This window comes from Apteryx rowi, unplaced genomic scaffold, assembly GCF_003343035.1.
Source record: "Apteryx rowi isolate R43461 unplaced genomic scaffold, aptRow1 scaffold_159, whole genome shotgun sequence".
Lineage (NCBI taxonomy): Eukaryota > Metazoa > Chordata > Aves > Apterygiformes > Apterygidae > Apteryx > Apteryx rowi.
Window position 1 is genome coordinate 908177 of NW_020447852.1, and position 25513 is coordinate 933689.

The window sequence follows — 25513 nt, forward strand, 5'->3', positions numbered from 1 at the left end:
TACCTACAGAGAGAAAACAGCAATATTGCTACAGTTTCGGCATGCCACTGAAGCCACACACAGGAACTACACCAAAATTTGTCCCACTCTCTTTATATGGGTCTTCATGAATCTCAGAGGCTCATATGTAACCCGGAGGAGTTACTGCATATAGTTTGATTTCTTTTATTTTTTAAGAAAGCATTTAAGATTCAATATTCTGATTCTACCTCTTCTATCCTCTTTTGTCCTCAAAATTCCTGTTAAGTACCCCAGATGTGTTTAAGTTGTTTCCATAACATCTTTTTCCAAATGTTCATAGAATCTGTTTAAAGGCAGTAAATTGAGAATTACAACAAAATGAGGCAAATGTCTTTACATGAAATTTTTAATGTTGCACATACTGCATTTTATAACATCAGAAGAAAAAACCCAAAGTAAACCTCAAAGACAGAAAATAAATATATCCTTTATGAATATATGCAGAGAGAGTGCAAAAAATTGCATCTGTAAAATGTTTAAATGTTGAATCATACAACAAAAATTTACAAAAGCACTTATTTTTTTGTACATGTCATCTTTCTTTAAAAACACAAAAATATTTTAATGAATCTTACAAAGATCAAACCCTTTTGCCCTTCACCAGGATAAAAGTGGTGAAGAAAGTGTATTACCTGGAGGAAAAGAAAAAAACAAATAAACAAAATGTAAGCCTAAACAGATACCAAGGAAACAATATTTAGACACTGAAGAGGAGTTTAGCGCTGTATATGGCAGCGCAGGAGTCAAATCCTCCTCAGCCATAAAGGCTGGTCCTCTGAAGAGGAGTTTTCTTCCTCCCATTGAGACAAACGCTCCTTTACCATGGCATTCACCCAGCACAATACTGAAGTGCCCTGTTTCCTGCTCTTACCAAACCACTGCTTTATTTCAAGCACTGTTGCACTGGAAAGTAATATATCATGTCCAACTACGAGCCCTTAAACCAACAAGAGCTGGGAGCATTAGCACTGCAAATAGACTAGCTAAATTCAGCAGTTTGCAGTGAGTAGTCAGGTACCTGCCTCAGACAGCGTAGGGCAGGAGTCCAGGGCTGTCGCCTATTCGGGTTAGTGTTTTGAACCACATTTTGGTGTCAGACCCGGACACTTTAAATTATACTTTTTTTTTTAAATAAACACTTTTTTTCAGAAATACATAACACTGTGGCAGTAGGAATTTTCCCAAGGCAAGTGACATACTTGGCACCCATTCTGGTAATAACCGTGTGGTATCTAAGAGTCCTGTTTTTCTTCCTAGACTTGTTCGTTAGGCAAAACAATGTTTAAAACGGCTGAATTGCAAGTAACTGGTTTGAACTGAGGTTTCTTGGAAACCGAAACAGGCCATTAGAGCAGACTGGAAAATGAAAGGAACAAAGATTTGCTGTGGAAGTCGGGGAGTTTTGGGGGCGGGTATGGAAAGGACCGGCTAGAGAAAGGACTTGCCACGTTTGTGCCTGGGATTTCCCTGATGAGACCCTGGGCAAAGCACAGGCACAGCAAGACGGCACGGTGACACAGTATGGCAAAGCGCCAGCCCCACTTGGTTCGTGCCGCACAGCTGATGGCACTCGTGAAGTCATTTCGAGGAGTCCCACGGGCCCCACATCTCCTGCACTTGCCCTGGCTAGCCATAAGCACAGGCAGGTTCCTGAAATTTAGGCAGCTTGCTGCCCATGTGCTGTAGCATTGCACATTCAACCTCCCTGGGATCTCCTGGCACATGGCCACCAGAAGCTGCTGCTTCTGTTTGGACATCCAGAAGGCACAGACAAATGACCGAACTCCTTAACTCTCAACTAGGAGAAAAAAAATACCTCTTGGGCAGAAGTGGAAAGGGAAAGGGGAAGAATGTGGTCATGTCCTCTTTAAATCTGGGGGACCATGTCAACCAGCATCATCTTGTATAGCCCAAACTATGATGGTCAGTAAAATTCATTGCTAAGGAAATTACTTTTTCCTAACAATAAAAATTTGTCTCGTTCAAAAAACCGACTTGGGAGAGCATAACAAAACACACTGAGCTAACTAAAAAAATATAGTTGTAAACATTTACTGTGGACTGCACCAAATCTGAGGAATTTACCTTACAAGGTACACAAGGACCATCTCCACAGGAAGCAAAAGAGGAAGGGTTTCCATTATGAATGCAATTGAAGTAAATATATTATATGATAAAAGGAAAATATACTTCAAAATTAGTATTTTATAATTACAAATTATAAATTATAGATGAATTATATAATCATAAATTATAAAAATGCATTGGTTGCGAATAACTGAGTTTAGGGCCACAAAATAGGTCTTTGGGTTTCCTGTTCAACAAAACCATTAAGCATTCACTTCATTACTAACTGGAGGACAAATACAAATTTGACTGAAGTTTTCTGGAATCTTAGCAATAAGTCCACCTTCCTGCGGACTGCAGAAGAATCAGCTCTCCGTGTTGTATGAGAGGTAAATTTTCTCATCTTTATTGTAAGCCACAGAAATTAGGGTCTGATCCTGCATATTTACACAGGAGAGAGATGGCTCACAAATATTCTACAACAAACACACTCTGTTAAACTGTTTTATGTACTTTTAAAATTATCTTCTTGTATAAGCATACCCTAGCAAGTTTTAGGGGAATTGAATCCCTAAAATGTGAAACTGTGCAACAGGATCTTTTTTGATGTATGTAATAAAAATATATATAGGATGTAGATTTTTTTTTTTCCAGCATGTTTCCAAAAAGTCTACTCACCAATAGAAGCATCGCTCATGTGAAGTCCAAAAGCTGTAGGGATCCTTCACCTGAGAGCTCCAACAAAGCAGTCCTTACTTTGGTATTCTAAGACAGCATCTTAAGTCTGAATAAGGTTTTTAGAACAAGCCGTTTGACATTTTATCTTTGGTCATTATCTCAGCATCAAATTTCTTATTAAAACCTATGAGAAAATTGTTGCAAGGTTTTTATCCTCAGATAAAGAAATATACTGATTTCACTCTAAAAATCTTTGGCCTGAGATAGGGGATGAAAAATACCATCTTAAAAAGGAATTTGTCTGAGAAAGGTAAGAGAGACTGGGAGAAGGAGCTTACAGTGCAAAAGAGATTTCAAATTTTTAAAGTAGCAGGCACTACAACACAACCACTTACTGTGGTATCAGAGAACAGAGCAGSCAAAAGGTGATTTCACTGTTCATTTGTGAAAATTGACTTGATTTTTGTCCACTTGCGTATCTTCAAGAAAATCAGAAGATAATATCCAGTTTCTCCTTATTTATTCAAGTAAAAACTATGTACATTTTAAACTTCTCTTTGGACTTCTTTGTCTTATGCTATGTTACTGGACAGATAACAGTACATAGCATTTAACATCATTAAAGCATGGTAGTAACATTAATTACTGTTACCCCTCTTGCCCTTCTATGAGGTAAGAAACCCCATGAACCATTAACAAATAATCAATTACTGAGCTGCAGCATTAACTATCTCCTACAGTTCTAGAATAAATATTACAGAGAACTATTTATGCTGTAGTGTGAGAACTATTTAATTTTCATTAACAGGTGGCTTGCAAACAGGTATTATCATCTTCATTTTAACATGAGGACCTGAGGAACAAGGAGTTGGATCCTCAGCTGTATTTGGCACAGCTGCAGTGCCTGCAGGGAAATTACAGTGAGATATCTGGCCACTGAGATATGTGGCCAGCTGCAGCACAGATCCAATTTTCCTACACAGGCCTCTAATTTTAGGATCTGATCTTCTGACATCTAGAGCCTAACTTACAGAAGGGCTGAATGTCCCCTGTTCAGAGGGAACAGACCAGTTGTCACCTTCGTTTTCCAAGGACTATATTTGCAGGCATGATCAAAGTAAAGTTCCCAATTTAAAAGCCCAAGGTCTTTCTCAGCCATTTAAGGCCACATGGCAAATGGGTGATGGAGCCAGGGTGGCAGTGTGCCATAGCCCCCAGTGCCTGGAGGTACCTGCCCTAAAGCAGACACGAACTCTTCCCCATGTGCTACCTGCATACCAGCCACCTGCCACAGGGAAAAGAAAATAGACAGGGAGAGCGGTGAGGATGAAGCCTAGGACTAACAAGCACCACACATCACGCAGATGGAGTTTGAGAGGGTGGATTTACAGCTACATTGATTTAGAAGAGTTGCAAGCGGCCGGAGTCCCAGTCATTTGGAAGTTTTTTCTCCCTACATTTCTGCTAGTATTATTTGTCACACTTGCAATATGTTTCTTATAATGACCATTTGTCTTACAAAGAAAAGAAAAAAAAAAAACGCTGTAAAAAGGTCCTTACTAAAACAGTTCTTTGGAAATCCAGTGAGTGTGACCAGTTGGGGCAGAACAGGTGCCTTCTGGAAAATGAGGCAAGCAGGCCCCGCTGCTGCCCATGCTGCCACGCACGTTCGGCGCCCCTCGGCAAGGTTAGCGTGTCCCTAGGAACCGTCCGGGTTGGGGCCAACCTAGGGCACATGCTCAGCTATCCCCCTGCACTGAAAAAACAGGATACATGATGCAGTGGTCACAGCCTTTTAAAGAAAGCAATCAGTAAGATTTCTAGTTTAAGCTCTAAAGGATTTTTAGGGCTGCTTTCTTGGTCAACTTGTAATGTTTACACAGCCAAGGAAAGGTGTGCCTGTAGCTCATGATATCTGAATCCAGTTTTTGTGTAAAGATCCCCAGCTAAAGCCCAGGCCACTGCCAGGAGTCAGCACACAGGCTTTTTAGCTGCCTAGATTGGCACTCTGGCTGTTAGGCTATGCTAAGACCTGGATACGGTATTTTTATTGCTTTTGGTACCCCCCAGCCAAGCTAAACTGGCACCATCAGTGAAACAGGCACATGGAAAAGGCACACTGTCCTTCTGCTCTGTAGGCAGTAGCCTCTGATGGAAGTTACTTGCACTCAAACTGAAAAGTTAATTAAAATCAACTGAGTAGCTTTAACTTTCCCAAACTTCACAGCTACACACATGTGCAATGCTTTCATAAAATATTGCCCTTCAAACCATTAAAAAAATTCCCACTCTATGGAGAATTTTGCATTAAATTTAGACAACATTTTAAGAACTGAAAAGGGTAGGATTTGTATCACAATAAAAACGGTGACCTTACATCTATTAGTGTATTCTGGGCAAGATACTGCCTTCAGTTACATTTCTTTAATGGAGACAAGAACTTGGCACTTGTACATAACAGCAGTATTAATGAAAAAACATACGACACCTTCATTCCATTAGGCATTTTAGTAAAAACAGGACAAGGGAAAGAGGAAGAGGACAAAGAAAGAAACCAAGCTAGCAGAGAATGTATTGGGCACAGGTAAGACTACAGAATTTGAAAACCCATGACATTTAACTAGCAAAGAATATTGGTACATCACAAAGCTGGTTATGGTTAAAGAGACTGTACAGCTCCTATATCCTTGTCCTTGAGGCTTCCTTAAAGTAAGATTCTCTACTGCAAGTTCATAAGTAAACTGAAAATGACAGTAGTGCCATAAAAACATAGGTAGAAAATAGTGCAAAGCCAAGGGCTGGACACTTTAATCTTTCACAAGTAACCCCAAGCACTTCCATTACTGCTCTTAAAGAAAACACATACAGAAAATATTCTCTATTTATTACAAATCACAGATGCCTGCATTGCACTCTATATTTAGAGTGTACTCTACCTTTCTTCTTCCCTTCAAAGCTGCAGATGGAGAATAAGTACCACCTTCCAAACTAGCAAGTGCTGCCTGCCCTCCAGTCATGACCAGTAGCAAAGTCAGACAGCATTTACAAAAGAAATCAATTAAAAAGTAAAACAGACAACATCATTTAAGGCCTTCATCCCTGCTAGTCTGCTCGACAGACTACACTTTCTTAAAATAAGAACATTTACCACTTCTGGTAGAGTAACCAGAGAGCAGAATTAAACAAAGAAATGTCACATTTACGGCTGCCAAGAAGGTGAAGTTCCTGAGGCTCAGCCAAGCAAAACAGAGAAGCCGTTCCCTGCAGCGTGCTCCTGGCACCTCGCGCTGCGTGCGCGCACGAGGGCAGAGCAGTGGGTGGCTAGCCTGAGACGACTGTCAGGATGAGCATCATTTAAATCTCCTTGCAGCCCTTATCAAAAGGGGTTTGGAATTACGACTGGTTATAGTGCACACTGGTATCAGTTCCCACAGATATCAAATGCACGGAGAGGAGTCCCGAACAAAAGCCACCACTGGCCAGGGTTATAAGCAGCACCAGCTATTAGAGAAATAAACTCCATGGGGCAGAGTCCCATCTCAGCTACTCCTGAATAAGCCTGGAGCATCTCCAACTCTTCAGTGAGGCTAGTCTGAATCTGCATAGGCATAACTGATACCAGGGTCTGAGTCGGACTGGTAGTGAGGCACCAAATTAAAATGAAGGGTGCATTGAAGGACAGCCTTTCAGATCCAGAGTAACTAAAAATCATCGGTAACAGAGTTTGTTAGCCTTGAGTGGGACAGAAGAAATATCTACCAATGGATGGAGCTTGTATTTACACAGCACTTCTTAAGTGTTCACTTCAGCAAGTCCATAGGGTTTAAAAGAGGGGGTGGCTTAGCCTGTTCTGAGAAACATTTTTCAAGGTTCTTCCTGCTACCCTGTGTAAACTGTTAATAATATGCTGACTACACAGAAAATAAATTTTGCATTATTCACTCTGCGTCTATATCTACACACATACAGTCACTCTATATGCACACAAACAAGATCCATATACTGTGTACAAAATAGGAGATGTACCATGGTCTTTCCTAAAATATTAGATTCATGTTGAGTTTACTACAACCACGTTAGTGATAAAAGTTATGCCCAAGGACAAGGCAATATGCATGCACCCAATATTTCAAGGAAGACATGCCATGTTTGATCTGAAAAAACATCAGCTTTCCCAAGGTAGCCCAGTCTCTGAAAAGAAAGCCCTATCTTAGAAATAGTTTTGTTGTTCTTTACTTCTGCAATTCAGATGAATAGTATAAATCTCATTGATTTCAATGCTGTAAGCACAGAATACCGTTAGAAATTTCTTCTAATAACAGTAATTTTTTGATACTACCAACAGTGAGATGAGAATGTTTTCACTACTGTTAATTAAACCACCTAACTAATGTAATTAAATAAAGTTCATGTTGCAGTATGAATTATTGGTAGTGACACAGAGCACTTTATGCCAATGGTGTATTATACCATGGGTTTTTTAAAAATATAGTTCAGTACCTGTATGCATGTACATATTTTCATAGAAAATCAGTCCAAACTATTCCATATAATAAGTTTAGTTATGAAATGCAAATTATCAGAATTCTTGTCTTGGTAATATGTTCCCTTCAAAATTCCTATAATATTCTCCAGTTCTTTCAGGTACAGGTGAAAGGAAAGCCGTGGCAGACAGCTGACAGGAAACTATCATATACATTTTCTTAACAGTTTGTTACTTTCAACAGGACACAAGCTAGCAGGTAGAAGAAATCAATAGAGCCTCTCTCTCTCTCTCCTTTTATAAAACACTCAAAACTTTCTGCAAGATCTGAGTGTCACCAAGTACCAACAGAAAGCATGGCAGTAATGACTGGGTCTCCAAAGGCAGAGTAATACTGCAGGATCAACTCATGTGCAGCTGATGGAAGATTTAAAAGTTCTAGCAGTTTCAAAAGGTGGCTCATATTTAAGGTATGAACTACTGAATGGTGTCCTGTTTTCCTTTTAAAAAGCATAAACATATACCATATGTCCTGCACAAATACATTGACTTTTCCCACAGAGGGACTTGTTAGTGATAGAGTAGCCTGTCGAGAATAGGCACTTATCTCAAGAATTGGCCCAAAAAAAAAAGGGGGGGGGGGACATTATTTGGTAGGTATGGCAACAAAATCCAACCATTGTGCTTTCTCACATACATATGCTGTACAGATGAAGGCTCAAACAGACACAGAGTTTTAGGTTGTTGGTGGGCTGTGTTTTTTCTTTTTGCTTCGGCAAGATTTGCAAATGCAGCAAATGATGCATGGAGACGCCACGAGCAGCAAGGGGGAGGTCACCAATGCTATGATACCTAACCCAACGAGGATCCCCACAACCTGAAAGACATAGAGGGGGAAAATATCTATTTAGCTAATGTGGAAAATAAAATATATGTGTGTGTGTGTGTATAAGCATTGCATAGGTCACAAATAATAGTTAAAAGCCTGGAAATAATCAAATCATCATGGTCTTTTACTGAAAGGTAAAACCTCTTTGCTTCAGGCATGTGTGATGGCTCTGCTTGGCTGGCTCTGAACCCACCTGCGTTCTGTTCCACATCACTGAAGCTCGTGAGTGGCCTAGCTTGTTCCTGCAAGGGCCTTTGTCGTAATGTCTTAAGAAGATATCATTCTGAAAAACAAAAGGAGAAGCTGTAAGAGCAGATTACATTAACTTGGGGAGGTGTTCAACACTGGACTGGAAATACAACTTTCCTGACACAGCTGTAAAATTATGTGCTGCAGACAAGTTCACTTGCCTTCCAAATAATTTTCTAAACAAACTTCTTGCAGTTTCAAAAGGTGTAGTGTTTTGGGGACCTGAGCTACTGTATAGCGTCTTCTCTTCCTCTCTTTTAAAAAGCATAAGCATACGTATATGCATTGCACAAATACCTAATCTGACCCTGCACTGTAATTTGCTGATGATAAAGAGGCCTGTAAACATCAGGCATTTCTGAAAGCTAGCAACCTGACAGATTATCTTCCCGAGGTACTTCTACCTTCTGTTCTCCTGCTATCCCCATACTTTCTGGTCATTTTCTTCCTAGACTTAATTGGAAGATTTAAAAAGCAGGAAATCCCTGTTTCTTTTTTTCTTTTCCCAGTGATATTTATTAAACTCTACAGTTTATCCTAAAAAGGTGACCTATGCTTTGCACTACCCTCCCCTAGACAGTTGCGCTGCAGCATGAGCACTGCTTTTTCCTTCATTCTTCAACCTTACTCTTCCGTTCTGTGAGCATTACCTTCATTTAAACCTGCAGTCCCTTTAACCTTGCTCATTTAGAAAAGCTATGTTTGAAACACACAACTACAATCTCCTTTTTTCCCTCTTGAACTGATTAAAACTTGATAAAGGCATGTCTACAGAGTCTGCAAAAATTTGACAGTCTTCCAGTTCAGCACAGTGTTGAGCAATCATTGTGTACAGTATGTACTCTGAGGCAAGCTGTAAGACTGATGTTGAAAACACACGCTCACACATGCAAAAATGGGAAACAATGCTAAGCAAAACCTGCTTAGCATGCTGAGAAAAGGAAGGATGAAGAATGAGGAAATCTCATCATTTGCTAGCTGTGGAGTAAAAAATGAAAAAAGAAAATCCATGCAGCATTTAAAATTATTTTATGTCAAGTGCTGGTAAAGTTCTTTTCACACTCCCAGAGTTGTTACTGATGACTGTACCAAAAAGGGAAGCTGTCATATACACAAGTACATTACGTCTTTTACTCTTAATCCTGTTAGGAAACTCGAAGTCCAAAAGATTCAGGCTATTTAGTGTCATTTGAGAAATGCCTAGCAACCTGTACTTCATAACCCATGTTCATAATTCACCATTTTTATCCTCAAGCCTACTAACTAATTATTCTCTTCAGCAAACACAGCACTACAGTAGTACTAGGAAAGGAGACGTAGTTTACACAAGCTCTTAATGTTCCCTCCTTTGAAACCAGTCCCTTCATCCAGTACCATATCCTTTTTTGGACCGGCTGTGATTCTTAGGGTTGGAACAGGTGGAAGACATTTATTTCTTTGACTCTCAACCAAACTGTTTTTATCTACTGCACCAAAAGAGGGACTCAGAAAAATGTAGTGCTGGAATGGACCACCAGAAAACAACCAGTCTGTCCCACATCTTTCAAAGAACTATCATTGGACCCAGGGACATGGCTATAATCCTTTATGGAAAAAGGACGCTGATATAGATAAAAGCACTGGACAAATGAGAAGAAGAAAATGAAGTTAGAGGCTGAAACAAGCCAAGACATTCACTAGGATATTGACATGTTGAAGAGCTTGTATAGGGCCTGAGGCTCTAACCACAAACCCTTGTTACCCTTTATCTAGAAGCGTTTTCCCGTGGCACTTACATCCAAGTTCTGTAGGCAGTACCAGCAAAAAGTGTGCTTGCAGTTCTTGCACATCATCTGAGCACAGCCTTCATTTCGTTCAATATAGATCTGACAAACAGGGCACTGCTTAATCGGTGCCTCTATCTCCATCCCGATAAGTGACCTAGAAGAGTAAGAAAACATAATTTGAAATATGAATGCAATTACTGCTCATACTCAGCTCCAATGCCTAGTGTGTGTAGTATTTATTTTCCAGAGTGCCAAATATTGTAGTCTTAATGTGCTGAAAGCGTGAAGCTTGGCAGTAGACTATGCTGAAGTATACTCACTATTAGGTGTAAGACTATTTAGATCATGAAGAAGCAAGAGAAACTCAGTTCCTTTGGTCTTTTATGCTACATAGAATCAACACTCACTAAAGACACAAACATATCACATATAGCAATAAAAATAGCACTTTTTAAGAGAGCTTGCATAATTCATTAACAGGACTGGATTATGAGACTCATAGCACTGTTGTTGCCCAAACAGAATAAACTTAAACTCCACCAAGGCCAAAGATCAAACCTGGAGAAGAAAAATTATAGGGAGAGCTCTTTGGCAACTCCTGTTTGATAAAGTCTGCAGCAAACAGAATGCTTAGATTTTAAGTCTTTTATTTGTTGCAAAAAATGACAGAAACCTTTTAACACACATGACAGAACTCAATCTGATTCTGAAAACAAAGATAGATGGTCACAGACATTATATAATTTATAAACAAAAGTGCTTTCTTTCTGTAGATTAACGGCTTATGCATCCTTAACTGTAGGTTGTTTACACTTACAAAAAATAAGCATAAATCAAAATTCTCACTCACACCAAATGAGACATTTCACACTCATTTTACACAAGAGTCGAGCATCGTTTATGCAGAGATTCCATAAATATTTAGCAGGAGTGAGTTCTTAATCACAGTAAGAGCACTGTGTGGATCCAGTTATATTAGTATATTGGGCATTCTGTACTGGTAAAAGTCATAATTTTGACATGCAAGCAAGATTCGGTGGGCTTGGCCTTTCTGAAGTGTCAGCGAAACCCCAAATTTGGTAACTACCCGAATAATAGTAAAAATAAACAATAAAAAAATAAAATATATTATTAAAAACAGTAAGAACTACACTGGAATTATATTTAGGAAACACCAGCAGAGATGGACAGCATTAGGGATACACCTAAGAAGCTGGAAGAAGGTCACGCCATGAAACTGATGTGAGGTACTGAATTAGCACCCAGTGCCAAAAAGAACTGGAAGATCACAAGGCCTCCATGGGTTTTCCTCTTACCCCTGTTCAGCTGGTACTACAGTAGTTTGTTTGTCCTGGCACAGGTGCTCTGGGTGCCATGCCTCCTCGCAAGATGAGCAGAACTTCAGGTGGCAAGCCGGGCATTCAACCAGCACTGGCTGTCCCAAGTCACTCAGTTCAATATAGCACACTGCTTGGCAGTCGACTGCAGGGCACCACATTCTCTGAGGGTCCAAATGGACTTCTGAAATATAAGTGAGAAAAAAACCTGTTTATACAGTCCACTTCTCAAATGGACTTTTGAAACATAACAGAGAGAGAAATAAAGCTGTTTATACAGTCCCTTTCTCATTCCAGTAGCATTTCACTTAAGCACATAAGACCCAATTTGGTGCTTGTGTAGGAAGCAGAAGCCCTCCATGCCTACTTCTGTGAGTGTGCAAGCCTAMTCCTCTTCTTTATGCAGACCTGAAATTATGTTCTGCAAAGGCAGCTGCACTGGAAGCATATCAAGAATGGCAATACGCTACATCGGTCACATTCTTCATCTTTTTTCTATCAGAAGTTTAAGCAACGTTAGTCAAACAGGACACATCAGGTAGCCTCCACCATCTGAATCCAAAAGCACAGCTAGTAGAGACCCATTGATACAGTTTGCTTACTCATTCAAGGTGTCACTTAAAACATCTGAAACTCTGAAGGATGAGAATAATGATTTACTCCATATCCGCTTGTCTGTGACCTCAAAAAGTTGTACAAAAGATGAATGTAACTGCTGCTTGCTGAAAAGTATGTTTCCTTTATAAAGTGAGGGCAATGAAAACCATTCCCTGTTTTTCATCTAAACAGCAGGACAGTCATTAAATTAACATCAAGCCAGTTTTTGTGCCTTATTTCCCCTCACCCTCTATCTACAAACTCAGATTAATATTCACCTCATTAAATGATCATTATTTGTCAGATGTCAGATAACTACAACCAAGATAAAATTATGGGTGTAGGCACTGAGTTACAGAAATTGTTGCACAGTAGCGTATGGTAAATGTTGACTCTTTCTCTCGCTCCCCAGCCTTTGTTCAAGAAATTTGGACTTGCAGCAGAAACCCAGCTGAAACACACTAAGAGCTTCCATTGTATGTGAACTTTATATTGGTCATTTCCATGAGCTGCAGCCAGAAAAGCCCACGCCTACAGATCCTGCCTAGAAAAGGGCTGTCATGGCTGTAGGACCTACCTGCATCTCCTCCTTCTCTAGGAGCCCTCTGGTACCACCACTAAAAACAGATGGAGAGGATGTCACAGGAATGGGTGGAAAACCCTGACTGTGACAGGGACAAGCTTCTCCTCTATTTTCAGCAGATAAAATATCACCCCATTTGCAACAAAGGGCACAAAAGGGCCCTTGACAAATGACCTCTGGCAAATTTTGCTGAAGCAGTTAAAGGTGTTTCCTCCTATGTGCACCCCCCTGCCTGCACTGCACCTCTGCAGGAGATTACTGGTAGCCCACAGTGAAGGGGGCTGGTGGAGTGATGTCTAGCAGATGCTCCAGTCAGCTTGATAAACAGTGAAATCAGTTCAGCACACAGTTATCCAGAAACTAGAAAATGTACAACTAGAAATGTGCTCAGAGAAATAAAACTCTCCCCAAACCCTCAGGCATAGACATACCCATGCATGAGTACTTGGGAGAAGGACAGCCTCCAAACCTCATAATCCAATGTGCGTTAGAAACTCAGCTTCTTTCTAATATGACAAACCACTATATTCCACTTGAAAACTCTGAGGTTCTTTAAAACTGGGAAAAGCATTTTAGAGTTAATATCCCTCTCTAGTTGACACAAATGTATTTCAACTTCATCCACCCAGAACGCTCAGAGCATTCTGCTGGTTTGGGGGGTGTCTTTGCATTCTGAGAGTTTTGGGGTGAACAGTAAACTCATACCAAAATAGCTTAGTTCATCCTGAAACTATTCAGAATGATTTTTGACAGACACTTGGAGAAAAAAGCCACTTTTTAATGACCATATTAACAAAGCCATCAGAGGAGGAATAACTGGTAACACCCTTCTATTTAATAGCTGTCAGAGCAGACATGTAGGAGAAAGATTCAATCTACTCCCCTGCTTGAGGCAATCTGAACCCCAGTCTTGTCAGAAAGTGTCCTGTGGGCTGGAATATCACCAATTCATGGGCTTGGTTTTCAGCTTCCATTGATGCTATTCCAATCTGTGTGTACAGAAATGGTGAGGGGTGATGCTCACCTGGGAGATCAGATGACTGCTAGGTTAGACAGTCACTCTCAGTTTCTATCTTAACACCTATTTCATTCTTTTATTCCAAATATGAAATATTTCCAAAAGGGCACTGCAGAAAGGATTCAGGAAGACCCACTTCTGATTATTCCAAAAGCTTGGACTTTCACATGAGAGGACGGAGAGCCAAGTTGGAATCTCTGTCAACAAAGATCAGCACCCAGTCTCCCATATTTAAGGTTAACGCACTGGCCACTGCGGTAGGGGGTGCTATGCCTGGGGCTCTGCTGAGCTCACTTATTTTCCTTCCTTCCCTTTTGTCTAGGATGCTTACAGGGAGGAAACAAGTGAAGACGATTGTCTGCTTTGGTGGCTGTAGGACATGCAGGCAACTCATTGTAACTTCAGGTAATATTTAACTCTGTGTGAGAGTGCTCTGACAGATATGGAGACAACTTCCACATCTACAGAAAAGACTTTAATCTGCAATTTAGGCAGTGCCAACAAAACACCTGTACCATCTACCTCCTCCTCTGGCCACTTCAGGAATCTAATCCCCTTATCTTCCTCATTCTCTTACATGTGCTTCCCCTCCCCCTTCTCCTACAAAAAACAAAAAACAAACAAACAGCTATTTTTTTAAAGCCTGAATGAAAGACAGAACAAAATAGTTTGTATTTTCATGTGTGGAAAGGGGGGAGAAATGGGTGGGCTGTACAGCCCAAACTCTTTTTAAAAGCAGTGTCGTAACTAAGAAATCATTATTTCTGCAGCTTTCTTCAACRTCTCTCCAAAGATGCGCTGAACCAGGTAAGACCATGCCCCAGTACTGGCTATTGCATTAAAGTCATCGCACAATGTGCTGAAATGCAAACAGAAAATGTATTCTATGTTCATTAGCAGCATTTAAACAAGTCAAAGTGCAGTTCCTGCAGATAGCTGTTTAACATACTCAACTTTGGAAACCTAAGTTCTCATATCCTGTTTTTGGATGAAAGATGAGATGTCTGGTTTTGACATTCACTGGGAGGAAGGGAGCAGGGTTGTAAATCTTATTGATTTTTACAAATTTGTTGCAGCAAGATGTAAGTGATGCATGAGATGAAACTCTTTCCTCTCCCACTTCCTCCATTTTACAAAGAACCTACAGATGGTGTTTTGCAATCTGTGCTGTCTCATACTGTTTGCTTTACCATGGAGCACAAATGAAACCAGAAAAACCTAAAAAGAAGCGGCCAAAAAAAGAAAAGAAGATATCATATTACTCTGACAAGCTGTTCAATCTTTTGGTTAGGGCCATTTCTCTCCCCAGCCTTCCCACAGCTGGTTCAGCCACATTCACTCCACTCTAAGGAAGAAAGTCTTCCCAGGCAGTGCCAGTAACCAGAGCCCCACGGGCAGGGATCTGGCCCATTTTCACAAAACAAACAAGTGAGCAGGTGAGACGTGGGAGACAGACTGTGGAAATGCAGCATCCTGAAGGAAGGAGAATTTATGGCTCAGGAGAGACACCCACAGGAAAGATAAGAAGCCCACACTTTTTACAGAATATTAGGGAACACCTCTCTCTTACATGTTTTTGGGTCAGGCACAAAATGGAGGTTCTCATCATTTATCAGTAGGCTTATTAGACAATTGTCACTAGAACGGGAAGTATAACGCATACATCCTAACCACATCCTATTCCTCTCACTTTATTTGGTTGTTTCAGACGGCCACATCATCCTTGTCCTAAATAGACGCATGGCAATTTCTGTTTCTGCTATTAAAATATACTGTATGGAAGCCTTGTGGCTAGGTCCTGACTGGACACAGATATGTTACAAATAAGAAAGCTTGCTTTAAGTCTGAAAACATTTATGTTCTGAGAACACAGGAAACACAAGATGATAGAATATTTTCAATGTATTCCTAATTAAACTAAGCAAGTGTATATATAGATTAAAGTGCATGTCAATTCATTCTTACAAGTTTTTATCCCAATATTAACTGTCCAATATCTTAAAAACAAGGACATAGAGAAGAAGGATATTTAATGAAACTAGCTAAAACAGAGGGGCTGGGGAAAATATATGAGTTTTTGGGTGTACAAGTCCTTCTTCAGGTCTTCAGAATTTTCCTAAAAATTCATCTTTTGATAGAAATTTTCTGTAAGGGTGAGAAACATTGGCTTTACTTGAGGACTGGCAAGGAAAGACTACAGAACAAGAGTGAAAAGAATTAGTTGTGAAGTTGGTAACTAGCATTTCTAGTAAAGCAAAGGGGATACTGAAGCAAGATAGAATACAGAACTACAGAATACAGTCTGACAGGAAAAAAGTAGAATTGTGAAAGAAAATAAAAATGTACCTATATCTCAACAGAATAAAACTGAGAGAGGAAGAATCTGGAATATAGGAAGTGGAAGGGTTTGAATATAGGGTTTTGTTGATCAGAGCAAAAGTAGCGAAGGATTCCCTAGTACTTGCCTACTTTAAAAATCAGAATTTGGCCTATAGCCAAAGATCTGGAAACCCCATTGCTCTCCATCTCTTCCTCTTTACCACGCTTACTCCTTCTCCCCAACAAAAAAAAAATGGTAGCTAACCCAAAACCCTGATACTCTTCCCCAGTGCCTGATCTGGAGAAAAACCTAAAAACTAAGAAGAAAAGGGAGACCAAAATATTTCATATATAAAGCTTTTTCTTAATTTTTAAATAAATCTTGAAATGTTACTATTATGCTGTATTTCATTTCCTTAAAATGTGATCTGTAATTAAGTAATTCAAATGAATTCATGGTCCTTAGAAGGTGCCACTTGGCTAGGCTTCTGGGTGACTTCAGCTCTGGCCATCTGATTGCATCCTGGCTAGAGCTCACATGCCTTTAGGGAAAGGTTTATGCGTCAACACAGAGATGAGTTAACTGCTTTTGCTGCTAGGTCCAGGAGCCATGGCTGAGTTTGGTTTAGGGCTGGTGTGAGAATGGATCAGGAGGCTACATATTGGCTGTGGTTGCCCTTGAGAGAGGTTAGGGGTAGGCAGCAGTGACCCAGGCTTCGCATAGCGCTAGGTTTGAAAAGAGCTAGGTTGCACTAAGGCTGATCCAGACACTAGGACGTGTCAGACCTTGGCTGCTGGAAGTCCCGAGGCAGACACCGGGGAGAATTCAATCTCAGCAGAGGCTGTCAGCTAGGTTTATTGCTGCTTTCTGAAACTGTCCATCAGGCAAGAATAGGCACTGGCGAGGGCAGGCGGCATTGCTGGGCGAGGGTCATGGCTGAAAACAGCGTTTCAGTCCAGCAGAAGCTAACAAGCCAGGTTCAACTGATGAGTCCAAAAAGGTTGGGCTAAGGGGCAGTGCTAAAAATGAGATAGGCAAAAGCTCTTGCTGGGGTTGGGATTAGTACTGCTCTGCAGGTCAGAACTTGAGTGAGCAGGAAGCTTTGTTCCCAGGCATCAGTAAGCTAAATTTATTGCTGGGGACAGGCAAGGCCAAAAGGCTTGGTTTAAGGCTGCTACTTGGGTGCCAGTTATAATAAAGGAGAAAGGACAGATCTTAGAAACATTATAAAGAGAGTAGTGGAGGTGGAGAAGGATTTGTTAGACTTGGATGTTTAAAGCGTGAAGGAAAAGGGAAGGATTTAAAAAATAGACAAGTTACAGGCTTCTGTGAGTGGGAGACAGTAAAAAAAAAATTGATACAACAGGGAATTGAACAAAAGATCATGAGTTCAGCTTTGGCTAGTTACAGAGAAGGAGATACCAGGAAATCATTAGCTTCCCAGTCTTCAGTTAAAAAAAGTTCTTATATAAAACAGATTAATGTGTTATAAGAATGCCTCTCTTTCTTAACCCTTTAATACATTGATTTAACAAGCTCTGATTTCCACTGTCTATTACTGCAGACAAACCACTGCTTGGCTTATAAACTGGAAGGACTTCCTAAGGAATTAAGGGCAAACTAGAAGAAAGTAAAATGAGAGAGAGAAATCAAGAATGAAAGTGGGGTTTGCATGGGGTTTTTTTGTTTGTTTTTTCACCTGTGTGCTTGCAAACTACAACTATAATCTGCATTTGCCCAGGAACTCTGGGGTATACTTGGGTACACTCATTTTGTTGTTTTGGTACTTCATGGTCATTCCACTGCATTTCATGTCAGATGAGGTGCTGTACAAGCCCATATTTTCTTCTATTTGACCATCTTTTAAAATGCATTACTGTGCCTAACTTTTATGAACCTCTGCATTTTTATGCATGTTCATAATTCATCTGCAACTAAGCATGCATGTAGAGCATGAGCACAAATACAGTCTTTGGAGGAAAGCTTGAAAAAAGGCACCATTAGGGCAGATCAGTCCCAGACACACTACCCTGCAAGCTACTGCAGCATGACTGCTTTGGAAAAATGCTACAACTTCCAGCTGAGACTCTCAATTTGGTTTCAGTCTTTAAAATCAACATGGGACCTCAACTTTCTGGCTAGCAAGTTAAGTTTCTTGTTCAGCCTTGACAAGGCACAGTCTCCTGAACCAGAATGCTGACTTCTGTCATACCAAAGCTTAGCCCCAGTAAGACCCTCGGTTTCAAACCTATTCACTAATAGACCTTAGTGACTAATGAGGAGCCAAATGACCCCTCATGAAAATGTTAAATGTACTAGAAGAACACATACAAGGCTTCTGCAAGACAAACTATCTTGTAGGGATGCTTGCAAAAATCCCCATCAGACAACAGGGTCTGTCTCCCTCAGAAGTTTGAAGATCCCTATGGATGTACGAAAGGGCTGCGTGAGCCCTACACCCCAGAGCAAGCCTCTGGTACCTTCTCTAATTCTTCCTCTACAACCATCGCCTCAAGGAGCCAGAATGAGCACGCTGCAGGGAGGATGACATAGCCTCACACACATAGCCTGAGAGTGTTTCCCACAAGCTTGAGGTAAAAGTGTCATATTTCAGAAAGGTGCTGTTGATTCTGTTCCATTGAAATCATTTCAGATTTGGCTACGGAGCAGAGTTGGACCTAGTGATTGTAGTTAAACTATTTTAGAACAAAGATGTTGCATCAGTCTTTTCCTTACTCACCCAACAGGCTTCGTCTTAAGGCAGAGAGCTCTGCAGTATTTAATACTGCTGCCTCCGCTGATACTTTAAAAATCAAGGTAATAGGAGAAAAAAAGATTTGCACCTCGTTCAAATTTCAGTCTCTTGTATAACTGAAACTGGTCAACAGGTACCAAACAGGCAATCTGAAATGAGAAACAAATGGACAGAAAAAATGTTAAAAACAGAAAAACTTAAAAAATAAAAAATTAGTAAGCATGGTGCTCTACATGCTTGCATCCCTGAGTTGGATCTCAAATCCACCTTCTTTTCCTGCCCATTTTTTACCACCACATTCCTCTGTTCCTGGCCTTCCTTCTCCAAAGCATAAATTAGGTCTTGACCTCTCTTATTTAAGCCACACAGCTCAATAGTTCAGCTCATATGTTTTTTACCATGCATAGGAAAGTCTTCTTTGTGGGTTCCGGATTTATTTCAAGTTCCCCATTTTGTTTCATGTTGATGTAATGTAATGAACAGTGACAGATTGCCAGCCCTGGAGATTGAAGTCTGTTGTTTATACACAAGAATACAGCCAAAATGGAAGGTTCCTCATTAATGTCTCCCCACCTTAGTGTAAGGGGTCAGTTACCTTTCAGGAATGTAGAAGCTAGTCTGGTTTCCATTTTTTACCCATGTCATGGCTTTTTGGCTAAGATAGTTAATGCTGTTGCTGTTGGAATTTACCTTAGACACACACCAGCCCACTGGGAACTGGACTGAAGTTAAGAGATTGAGTTGGCATAGACAAACAGTTTTTGCCAATGTATTTTATGCATTACCATAACTGAACTAGCAGCTAAAAGGCTAAAGGCTCTATTTCCAATCCATAGTCTCTGTAAGAGCACCCTATTTAAGACTAATACACCTGTATATGGTGTAAGGAGGTGTTCAAATGAAACTTCATGGTCTCTCAGGAGCTGAGTTTATTGGATTCAAAAATCTAACTTCATTCTATTTGATCCATTCATAACATTGTACATTTTCTACCAACACTGAAAATTTCTCTTCAGCTACCGCAAGGCCCTCCTCTTCTACTAAGAATAAATCTAGACTGATACCAATATAAGACCCGATCTTTTGAAGCACTGTGAGGCAGTAGCTCAAAGTGAAGGGCTGTCAACCCTCATATCCAGTACCCCACTACAGTCCTTCAGATTACTGTAAAAGGCAAAATGTTGCCCTCAGGGAAGTGGAAACTGGTCATTGCTATCCTCCTGAGTTGTGTTGCAAGGCATTCACATGAGAAGAAATACAAAGACCACCAAAAAAAAAAAAAAAACTGCTATCATGCTGTGAATACATTTTGCTTCTATAGATGGAAAAAGAAAAGTAAAGAATATATTCATTTGTATATTATAAGAACTGAAATCACTTTAAGATCTCAAATAAGTTGGAATTAAAATTGCTTTCCAAAGGCAGATATGTGGATCATTTATTTGACCTAAACCAACATCATACAAAAAATAATGCCATTGATGTCAAGATTTAAGTGTTCAAAGGTGCTTAAAAGATTTATAATTGAAGGAATCAGAGGATTTGATAGCAAACTGTGAAACTTCAACAAATCTTTAAAGAACATGTTTTTAGCTTAGTGAGGGAGTCCTAGGGGTCAAAATACTGCTTTCATTCTAAATAGAGTATAAAATATTTTTAATATTAGGTATTTTTATGGGATAAACCATATTCCTTCAATATGGCTCTAGGAAACAGTGAACTTCCTGGGAAATTCTTCACCTGTTCATCAGAAGTTAGTTGAAACATTCTTGGAAAAAAAACAATGAAATCTTAATCAAATGAAAAAAAAAGAGTGAAGTTTAGCAGCTTTGGCAAAGAACAACGCCAACCAATAAAATTATATAAAATACACCAAACCCATCATTTCAGTATTGCCCACTCTCCCCAGGGCAGCTGGAAATCTAAATAGTTTGGAAAAACAAAAAACAGTCATCTGTTTTTCTGTAGCTTGGTGAGCATTGGCAGATACTTTAAAATTTTACTCCATTATGACTGAATTAAAACAGTGAGTCTCAATACTGTAAGATTAACAGCCACTTGAGTGGATAGTTTAGTTGACTGGGGTCTTTTTGTGCTTGCTCTTGTTTTTACAAATAGTTCTTCAGGATCAGTTTTATTGAGCCCAAAATTTCCCATGTATTAAAAATCAGCCTTTTTGATTTCAATGGGAGCAGAGTTTTAATGTGGATTTCAACAGGTTGTAGAGTCTGTGCAGAGAGCTTCCTTTTCATCTATTTAAAACCTGAACTTACCATGCCAGCCTTTCCCACTGGTTTCATCTAGCCCCACACTTCTTCCCATGTAGCCTCATCACAGCCCAGACTCCCCTTCCCTGCACATAGCTCCAGGTGCCAAACAAGCACAGCCTCTTTCTTCTGCCACGGACTCTCCCGAGCTTCAAAAGACCAACTCCTGATATCATCCACATGGAAATCAATCTGAAAGATGCTGAGCTGAAGCCCCTCACAGATTTAGTATCTTTATGCCTGATGTAGGAAATGCACAATCTGTGACTGCCTGAATTCAGAGCCATAGCAAACCTGTATGCACAACCTCAATTTAAAAAAATGAAACATGTTAGTATCAGGTCCCTGGTTATCAAAAAAGCAGCAAATCCTTTCCTCAGGGAACTTTTAATCTCATTTACACTTAATAGTGAAGGACAGCAATAAGCACAGCATGGAGATTAAATGTTTATCTCCTCCTACTCAGCATCAGATCTTGATGTTCACGTTCATAACATTTCTCCAACCCCACCTGAGAGTCCATCCGAAACACCTCCTCTCCTGCACAGCTGTACACACCTATGGGTTCAACAGATGATGAAGACAATGGTGTAGGAATCAAACCAGCAACACAGCTGGTGGCAAAGGACCAAAAGAGAAAAAACATGCATACCTCACAAAGCAAGACACTTCTTATTCTTACTCTAGGTTAAGAAATTACTCAATGTAACAAGATCATCTGAGAAATGTTACAAGAGAAGTTTTAGGGCTATTTGTTTAATACTAGGTTAAAGCTACAACAAACACCTCTGAAGAAAATGAGAGATTAGGGCTCTTCTCTCCTGAAAAGATGTTGATTTGAGACCAGACTTTTGCGAGTTGAAATAAACTTTCAGTTTTTCTATACATCTTAAGCAACTTCTGCAGTTATACAGTACTGCTGTCACAGAGCACAATTTTACTTAAGAACAGCAGCTTTCACCTGTAGTAAGTATGTCAATGGAAAAAAAGCAAAATTTTGAAGGCTCATTACCACAAAAGGTGCCAACTGGACCCTTGCCAAGTGTCCAAAAGGTTGCCCAATATCGTACAATAACTGGAGATGTTATTACTCCGTGAGACAAAAGAGCAAAGAAAGGAAAATGAAAGGGTTTGGAATAATTGGGTCCAGTTTACAGAGAACCAGACTGCTCCTTGCAACTCCAGCAGTGCAGTCACCAGGAGCCAAGGAAGAACAACTCCCCTGTTTTTAAACACTGGCTACCACAGTGGAAAGGGCAAACCATCACTCCACCTATTCTCAGGCTTTCAAGGGAGGTGCAAAGAGGCCATCAAGAAAAATGAATAGATCTTACTTCCTTTCACACCCATATGAATCAAGCCCTCGATCCTGCCTAGAGAGGGAAGTTTACCAGGACAAGTGCTTCTCTCTTTAGCAGATGCATAGCAAGGACAGATCTGGCACTGGCAGCATCAATCAGGCTGCCCCAAAGGGTTGCATTGCCAATCTCTGCTAAAAAAGAGGCAGTGTCGAATTTTGCAAGGAATGCAGAACAGGGGCTGTGGGTTTCTTTTTTTTTTTTGGGGGGGGGGATCTCTTTGTTGTTGGGAATTATGTCCTCTCCTTTCTCCTTTCTTTACTAGACACCATGTTCACTAGTTTCATCAAGAAGCTCTCTCTCATTTAGTGGACAAGGAAAAACAACATAAGACTCTCTCATTTGCTGCCTCATTTAGTGAACAAGGAAAAACAACATAAGACTCTCTCATTTGCTGCCTTTGGATTTATTTAAGAACTGGTAAATAGCAAGAACAAAAGTTTTAATTTTGACCCTGAAAAAGAGGGGTCTGCCTGCAACATCTTCTCACCTGCCTCCCCATTTTACCATTTCATTCACTCCTAGCAAAATGCAAACCAATTTTCAATTTAAAAATAAAACTGGTATTTTAAACTGACTCCCAATGGTTTGGGCATTTTTTTGTTTTTTTGGTTTTTGCTCAGCTATATACAGAATATAACGCAATTAAGAATTTTAAGATCTGGGTCACTGTCCTATTTCAGCATCTCTTCACAAGGACCTGACAGCCCTGGGTAAGCTTAGCACTGGTATAGATCAGGCACTTTCACAGGCAGAGGGAAGCTCAGCAGAAACTGCCCTGAATGCAAAGGGGCAATGCTGCTTGCCAAACTCAGAGGCAAAAGGAGAGCTCAAACCAGGCTCTCTCTTAGGGCCTGCTGCACAGTTTTAGTCCAAATCAGATTACATGGGTCACAGGCATCAGCTCTGCAAGCTTCAGAACAACACAGGAATCAGAAATAGCAAAGAAGCACAAGCCCCTAGACATTACCTGAGTGAGCACTGCATTAGGAGACCCTGCGTGTGCTAGAGACTTACCCTGCTTCATGGCTTACATTGGTAATTGGATTTGCACCAAGTAGAACCATTTCAAATCATGATAAATTATCCCTTATTTAGATTAGGTCCAGTTAAATCAATGGAGCATATTCCCAGCAGAGACTGGAATATTCTAGATGGAAGAACTCTACGCTGTTAAAGAGAACTGCATAACCTAAGATGTTACATCCACCTCCTGCCTCCAGGCATGAATCCAAATCCGTTTTGTTTATTGTACTATTAGATCTCAAAAGGACAAACATCTTGTTTAACAAGATTGCTTTTAAACTTTCCTTCTTTGCATAACCAGCTATTTGAAATAGAGCCTGTARCCAAAACCACTGCCTCCCCCGACCAACACCCATTAATTCTACTTTAAAACAAGCTATGCTACAAGCAGCTGCTATCTTAACATAACAGGTCAAGATATGACCTAGGATTACACTTGATTTCACGTGCTCCAGTGGAACAGTTCCTACTGTTTGAATGGACTATTTGTCCAAAACAAAAACTGCCAAGGAACGTACTAGTTTCAGCTAGATTTTATTACAGAAAAAAAAAACAGGAGTTTTAAAAAACATATTTTGAAAATACTGAAAGGTACAGGTTTTTTGTTCAAATGAGTCTTCATTTTATTTTTTTTAAGAATAAAAACCTGAAACAGTTTCTTCTGTTCCAGAGAGACACAATGTTCTAGCTCACAAAAAGTAAAGCCTTAACTCCCAGAACCTCCTATATGCTGCAAATAAGCAGTACTACGCCTCTTGTAGAGTCACTTTCCTACTTCTCATAGTTGTTAATTTCTTGGTGACACATAAGAGAACAAATTCTCTTACCTGTTTAAAATATAATGTTTTGCCCAAACAAAAAGCAACACAAGGATGCATGTATGTCAGAATCAAGTCAAGTACAGAGAAAAGACTCCAATAATTTAGTACTGAATACCAAACTGATTCATTTTACTGAGAAGCTATGACATACTTTGGTTACAATGAACACAAATAGGTCACTGGAAACCACTGAAGAACTGTTACACACCTTGAATAAGGACCTTCACAGAGGAAAGTAGAGGAACTTTCATAATAATAACATTCATTATAAGCTGTATTATTAATCATTCAGTTTCCTCAGTGAAGAGGGCTCAATCCAAAATGCATTTGAGTCAATGAAAAGACTTTTCTTCACTTTAAATTATGCCTAAATTCACCTTATCTCCCTCRTGCAGGCTAGGGCAAAAGGCATTTAAAAAGCAAACAAGACAATTGTGTTAGCTAATGCAATTAGACACAATTTAGCCCAAAGTATAGAAACCAATTTAACACCATTCCCACGAGAAAGATGGTTTGAACTGCTATTTTTTCTTCAAACTGTAACTGTACCTGATCAACTTCAATCACAGCAGAGACTGAAATGGACACGACCTGAAAAATACACCTTTTCARAACCCTCATGCTAACAGGGGGAGATTGGGGGAGATGACACAACTATTTTCCCCTCCTGTACAGGCAACAGTTACAACATTTTCAGAAGAAAAATAAAGCCTACATGCATATATTAACATATTTTATTGGGCTCAAAAAAGGAACTTTTAACTACGCAAGTATAAACAGCACTAAGGTGTACCAAGTGAATGGCAGACAAAATGGCTAACGGAGGTATGTTATTCTTCATGGCACTGTTCTGGAGAGGAATCTTTTCCTTCCAGAGGCTGGAGCCCAAAAATCCAGACCCTTTGGAGGCAAGAAGGCTGACACTTTTACGCCTGGAGTTTCAGACCATGTAATGAATAATCTGTAATTCTAAATAGTACTTCCATGCCAAACAATAGTCATATTTAATCTTATTTTTTACCATCTGAATGAGGTTCTATTCTTTAAGTAATAGCTTTCAAAGGCCACATTTTCACATGGAACAGTCTTTATAGAGACTAAAAAATAAATACAGAGAGCTCATGTAATCTATACCTTACATGCTAACCTTTCAAATTAATAGAGACATTTGCTTGGGTTTTTTAGGTATTCTTCATTAAAGAAATATGCATTTAGTAAAATACATAAGCAGTCAGGTTGGGGGCTTGTTTGTTTGCTTGCTTTTTAAGCAGAAGGTTC

At 39.9% G+C, this 25513-nt stretch overlaps 1 protein-coding gene across 2 annotated transcripts in view; it reads right to left on the reverse strand.

The window, feature by feature from the left end:
* Nucleotides 1–390: 390 nt before the first annotated feature.
* Nucleotides 391–25513, reverse strand: part of RNF144B (ring finger protein 144B) — a 61573-nt gene continuing 36450 nt past the window's right edge. The window contains exons 4-9 of one of the 2 annotated variants that reach the window (XM_026059533.1): nt 18852–18912; nt 11470–11674; nt 10163–10307; nt 8332–8421; nt 7947–8126; nt 391–4517 (exon numbers count right to left, since the gene is read on the reverse strand). In XM_026059533.1, the coding sequence (XP_025915318.1) occupies nt 7986–8126; nt 8332–8421; nt 10163–10307; nt 11470–11674; nt 18852–18912 (642 nt within the window). In that variant the 3' untranslated portion in view covers nt 391–4517; nt 7947–7985. Of the gene's footprint in view, nt 8127–8331; nt 8422–10162; nt 10308–11469; nt 11675–18851; nt 18913–25513 lie in introns of both variants that reach the window. The other variant, XM_026059532.1, reaches the window with a different exon arrangement.